Source organism: Sarcophilus harrisii, chromosome 2 (genome assembly GCF_902635505.1).
Source record: "Sarcophilus harrisii chromosome 2, mSarHar1.11, whole genome shotgun sequence".
Taxonomy (NCBI): Eukaryota; Metazoa; Chordata; class Mammalia; order Dasyuromorphia; family Dasyuridae; genus Sarcophilus; species Sarcophilus harrisii.
This window is the reverse complement of record NC_045427.1, coordinates 94950717-94956716: the sequence shown is the minus strand read 5'-3', so window position 1 is coordinate 94956716 and position 6000 is coordinate 94950717. Positions and strand designations below refer to the sequence as shown.

At 37.1% G+C, this 6000-nt stretch overlaps 1 protein-coding gene across 1 annotated transcript in view; it reads right to left on the bottom strand.

The window, feature by feature from the left end:
• Positions 1–262: 262 nt before the first annotated feature.
• LOC116420965 (protein phosphatase 1 regulatory subunit 16A-like) overlaps positions 263–6000 on the bottom strand; it is a 41747-nt gene continuing 36009 nt past the window's right edge. The window contains exon 2 of the mRNA XM_031949250.1: positions 263–714. Coding sequence (XP_031805110.1) covers positions 353–714 — 362 coding nt within the window. The 3' untranslated portion in view covers positions 263–352. The remainder of the gene's footprint in view (positions 715–6000) is intronic.

The window sequence follows — 6000 nt, the reverse complement described above, 5'->3', positions numbered from 1 at the left end:
GTACTCTAAACAAATGCCAGAACCTAACACTGGCTGTAGCTACTCAAAACCAGAAGTGACTCAGGAGACTGAAACACAGCCCTGCAGCTACATCCTGCAGTTCGGGGCTTTTGCGGGGGCAGTTACAAACCCACATGGCAGGGGGGCACAGCCTGGGCAGCCTCTAATCAGCACAGTGCGGGGCTTGGCCTGGGGCAATAGAACTTCCCCAACAGGACTGTACTTCCCTGAGTAACTCAGCTTCCCACCGGCCGAGTTGTGAGGGAGTAGCTCCATCCCCTTTCCCTGGGAGATAAAAGGAAGAGAGAGGAAGCAAGCCTACTGGCCTGAGGCCCCTTGACGCCCATCCCCCTCACATGATGCCACAGCAGGGCCTCTTCTCAGCCGGGGCCTCTTCGGTGGGGGCGGTCAGCTTCAGCAGGGGAGGGTCTCCACTCGCTGCAGTGTAGTAGACTGGTGTTCGAGGGAGTCCAGAGGGCTGGGCTTCAGCACAGGGCAGCCCCTCACTCCCTGACCCCACAAGGTCCTCAGTCACAGGACGCTGTAGCTTGGTGGCGGCCCGCTGGCGCTTCAGATCAGCCAGGGTGTGGTGCGCCTTGTCCCGAGTGAGGGGTCCGGGCCCGGCTGGCTCCTGGGCGGACAGCTGGTAGGAGACACATCGGTCCAGCCTCTTGGAGTACAGGTGCCTGCTGGGGGGCCCTGAAAATCCATTCACTGCTCAAATGCTAAGACCCACAGCCCCAGGGCGGGATTTGGCTTGGGATAATGAAACTCTCACTGCTCAGTGTCTAGTTCCAAGGCAGTCATTATCTCACATAGCAGGGGTTCTTTGCAGAGAACTTTCCCAGCTCTGCCCTGCAGGCCTGAGTTACTTCCAGGTGGAGAACTCTTTCCCAGAGCACTCCAGTACCTGCTTTTTGCAGCCGGCTAGCAGGATAGCTACCTGTCCATACATTGCTCACTGCTCTGCAGAGGAAGCAGGTAACCTCCTGGCCCTGAAGGCAGATCCTACAGGCTTTAACAAAATGAGTAAGAAAATCAAAAGGACAATTGATAGTTTCTACTCAGAAAGAGAACAGCTTTTCAACCCTGAAGAGACTAATAGCAGATAGTCTCCAGACAATTGTTGGTCCCCAATACAAAAGGCTCTCCTAGAAGAGACTATTAAAAACCTTAAAAGAGAACTAGAAGAAAAATGGGGAAAGGAAAGAGAAGCTATGCAAGAGAGTACAGAAAAGACATATAACTCACTAAAAGAAAAATTTGACAAAGTGGAAAAAGAAAACAATTCCCTGAAATGTGAACTGGAAAAGGAAAAAACTCCCAAGAAGTGCAGGGAAACAGAATTTGTGGATTGGAGAAAGAAAATAACTCACAAAAAAAAAAAAAATTAGTGAAATGGAAAAAAATTCCATAGAGCAAAATGACTCATTTGAAAACTCAATCGGACATATACAAAAAGAAGTAAAAAAAAGCTAGTGAAGAAAATAACACACTAAAAATCAGAACTGAACAAATAGAAATGACTGACTCATTGAGACAGGAAGAATCAGTCAAGCAAAACCAAAAAAGTGAAAGATTGGAAAAAAATGTCAAATATTTACTTGAAAAATCAATGGACCTGGAAAATAGATCAAGGAGAGAAAATCTAAGGATCATCGGACTACCCGAAAAATATGATGAAAAAAAGAGCCTAGATACTATTTTACAGGAAATTATTAAAGAGAACTGCCCAGAAGTAATAGAACCGGATGGTAAAATAGATGTGGAAAGAATCCATCGAACACCTTCTGAAAAAAAACCCTAAAATAAAGACTCCGAGGAATATTGTGGCCAAACGTCAGAATTTTCAGATTAAAGAAAAAAATTCTACAAGCGTCCAGGAAAAAAACAGTTCAAATACCAAGGTGCCACAATAAGGGTCACACAAGATCTGGCTGCCTCAACATTAAAGGATCAAAGGGCCTGGAATTTGATATTTCGAAAGGCAAAAGAACTTGGAATGCAGCCAAGAATAAACTACCCAGCTAAGCTGAGCATTTTTTTCCCATGGAAGAAGATGGACATTTAATGAAACGGAGCAATTCCATCTGTTTTAAAAAAAAAAAACAAACAAACAAAAAAAAAAACAGACTTAAAAAATTTGATCTCCAACAACAGGACTCAAGACAAGTAGAAAAAGGTAAAAGGAACTCTTGAGAACTGTATTTCTGTTCTGGATATATATAAAAATCACATGTATAATTTGATTTTACTGATAGAGCATAAAAAAAGTGAAGTAGAAATGGAAAGGGGATAGTGTCAGAAAAAGGGGAAAGGTGAGATAAAAAGAGGAAAACTTCATGTGTCGATGTGGCAAAGGAAATCTATCATAACTGAGGGAACTTAGAGAGGGGGAGGAACATTGTGCAAATCTTACCCTCATCAGAGTTGGCTCAAAAAGGAAATAATTGACACATTTGTTTTATAGAGAATCTTCTCTCACCTCATTAAAAAGTGGGAGATGAAAAGTGAAAAGGAAAAAGAGTAATAAGGGAAGGGTACAAGAAAGGAGAAGGGATTCAAAGGGAGGAGGGAGGGATACTAAAGAGGGAGAGCTGGGTGACGCAAGTGGTATCAATAAGTTTAATACTAAGAAAGTGGGGAAGGAGGGCTGGAAAAAGAAAAGCATAATCTGGGGATATAAGGATGGCAGGAAATACAGAATTAGTAATCTTAACCATAAATGTGAATGGGATGAACTCCCCCATAAAAAGGAGGCAGATAGCAGACTGGATCAAAAGTCAGAACCCTACAATATGTTGTTTACAAGAAACACATTTAAAACAGGGAGATACATACAGAGTAAAGGTAAAAGGCTGGAGCAGAATCTATTATGCTTCAGGTGAAGTCAAAAAAGCAGGGGTAGCCAGCCTTATCTCAGATCAAGTAAAAGCAAAAATTGATCTAATTAAAAGAGATAAGGATGGAAACTATATCTTGCTAAAAGGTACTATAGACAATAAAGCAATATCAGTATTAAACATATATGCACCAAGTGGTATAGCACCTAACTTCCTAAAGGAGAATTTAAGAGAGTTACAAGAAGAAATAGACAGCCAAACTATAATAGCGGGAGACCTCAATCTTCCACTCTCAGATTTAGATAAATCAAATCACAAAACAAATAAGAAAGAAATTAAAGAGATAAATCAAATATTCAAAAGACTAGGTGTGATAGATCTCTGGAGAAAACTGAATGGTGATAGAAAGGAGTATGCTTTCTTCTCAGCAGCTCATGGAACCTACACAAAAATTGATCATATATTAGGACATAAAGACCTCAAAATTAAATGCAGGAAGGCAGAAATAATAAATGTTTTCTTTTCAGATCACAATGCAATAAAAACAACATTCAAGAAAAAGTTAGGTGTAAATAAATCAAAAAGTAATTGGAAACTAAATAATCTCATCTTAAAGTATGATTGGGTGAAACAGCAAATTATAGACACAATCAATAACTTCATTCAAGATAATGACAACAGTGAGACATCATACCAAAATTTGTGGGATGCAGCCAAAGCGGTAATAAGGGGAAACTTTATGTCCTTAGAGGCTTACTTGAACAAAATAGAGAAAGAGAAGGTCCATGAATTGGGCTTGCAACTTAAAAAGCTAGAAAAAGACCAAATTACAAACCCCCAATTAATTACTAAACTTGAAATTCTAAAATTAAAAGGAGATATTAATAATATTGAAAGTAAAAAACTATTGAACTAATAAATAAAACTAAGAGTTGGTTTTATGAAAAAAAAATAAAATTGATAAACCTTTGGTAAATCTGATTAGAAAAAGGAGGGAGCAAAATGAAATTAGTAGTCTTAAAAATGAAAAGGGAGAACTTTCCACCAATGAAGAGGAAATTAGAGAAATAATAAGAAGTTATTTTGCTCAACGTTATGCCAATGAATCTGATAACCTAAGTGAAATGGATGACTACCTCCAAAAATTTAGACTTCCCAGACTAACAGAGGAGGAAGTAAATTGCTTGAATAGTCCCATTTCAGAAAAAGAAATAGAACAGGCAATAAAACAACTTCCTAAGAAAAAATCCCCAGTACCAGATGGATTTACATGTGAATTCTTCCAAACATTTAAAGAACAATTGGCCCCAATGCTATATAAATTATTTGATAAAATAGGGAATGAAGGAGTCCTACCAAATTCCTTCTATGACACAGACATGGTACTGATACCTAAACCAGGTAGGTTGAAAACAGAGAAAGAAAACTATAGACCAATCTCCCTAATGAATATTGATTCTAAAATCTTAAATAAAATATTAGCAAAAAGACTACAGAAAATTATCCCGAGGATAATTCACCATGATCAAGTAGGATTTATACCAGGAATGCAGGTGGCTCAATATTAGGAAAACTATCAGCATAATTGGCCATATTAATAACCAAACAAAAACCATATGATCATCTCAATAGATGCAGAAAAAGCATTTGATAAAATCCAACATCCATTCCTATTAAAAACACTTGAGAGTATAGGAATAAATGGACTTTTCCTTAAAATAATCAGTAGTGTCTATTTAAAACCATCAGTAAGCATCATATGTAATGGGGACAAACTGCAACCATTCCCAACAAGATCAGGAGTGCAACAAGGTTGCCCACTATCACCGTTACTATTTAATATTGTATTAGAAATGCTAGCTATGGCAATAACTGCTGAGAAAAATATTAAAAGAATAAGAATAGGTAATGAGGAAAACAAATTATCACTCTTTGTTGATGATATGATGGTATACTTAGAGAACCCCAGAGATTCTACTAAAAAGTTATTAGAAATAATCCACAATTTTAGCAAAGTTGCTGGTTATAAAATAAACCCACATAAGTCATCAACATTCTTATATATCAGTAACAAAATCCAACAGTCGGACTTACAAAGAGAAATCCCATTTAAAGTAACTACTGATAATATAAAATATTTAGGAATCTATCTGCCAAGGGAAAATCAGAAACTTTTTGAGCAAAACTACAAAACACTTTCCACACTAATTAAATCTGATCTAACTAATTGGAAAAATATTAAATGGTCTTGGATTGGGTGAGCAAATATAATAAAGATGACAATATTACCTAAACTAATCTATTTAGCGCTATAACAATCAGACTTCCCAAAAACTATTTTGATGACCTAGAAAAAAATAACAACAAAGTTCATATGGAAAAACAAAAGTTCAAGAATTTCAAGGGAATTAATTTAAAAAAAATCAAATGAAGGTGGCCTAGCTGTACCAGATCTAAAATTATATTATAAGGCAGCAGTTACTAAAACTATCTGGTATTGGCTAAGAAATAGACTAGTTGAACAATGGAATAGGTTAGGTTCAAAGGACAAAACAGCCAATAACCTTAATTATCTAGTGTTTGACAAACCCAAAGACCCCAGTTTTTGGGATAAGAATGCATTATTTGACAAAAATTGCTGGGAAAATTGGAAATTAGTATGGCAGAAACTAGGCATTGACCCACACTTAACACCGTACACAAAGATGAGGTCAAAATGGGTTCATGATATAGGCATAAAGAATGAGATCATAAATAAATTGGAAGAGCATAGGATAGTCTACCTCTCAGACCTGTGAAAGAGGAAGGAATTTATGACCAAAGAAGAACTAGAGATCACTATTGACTACAAAATTGAAAATTTTGATTATATCAAATTGAAAAGTTTTTGTACAAACAAAACTAATGCAGGCAAGATTAGAAGGGAAACAATAAACTGGGAAAACATTTTTACAGTCAAAGGTTCTGATAAAGGACTCATTTCCAAAATATATAGAAAATTGACTCTAATTTATAAGAAATAAAGCCATTCTCCAATTGATAAATGGTCAAAGGATATGAACAGACAATTTTCAGATGATGAAATTAAAACTTACTACTCATATGAAAGAGTGTTCCAAATCACTATTGATCAGAGAAATGCAAATTAAGACAACTC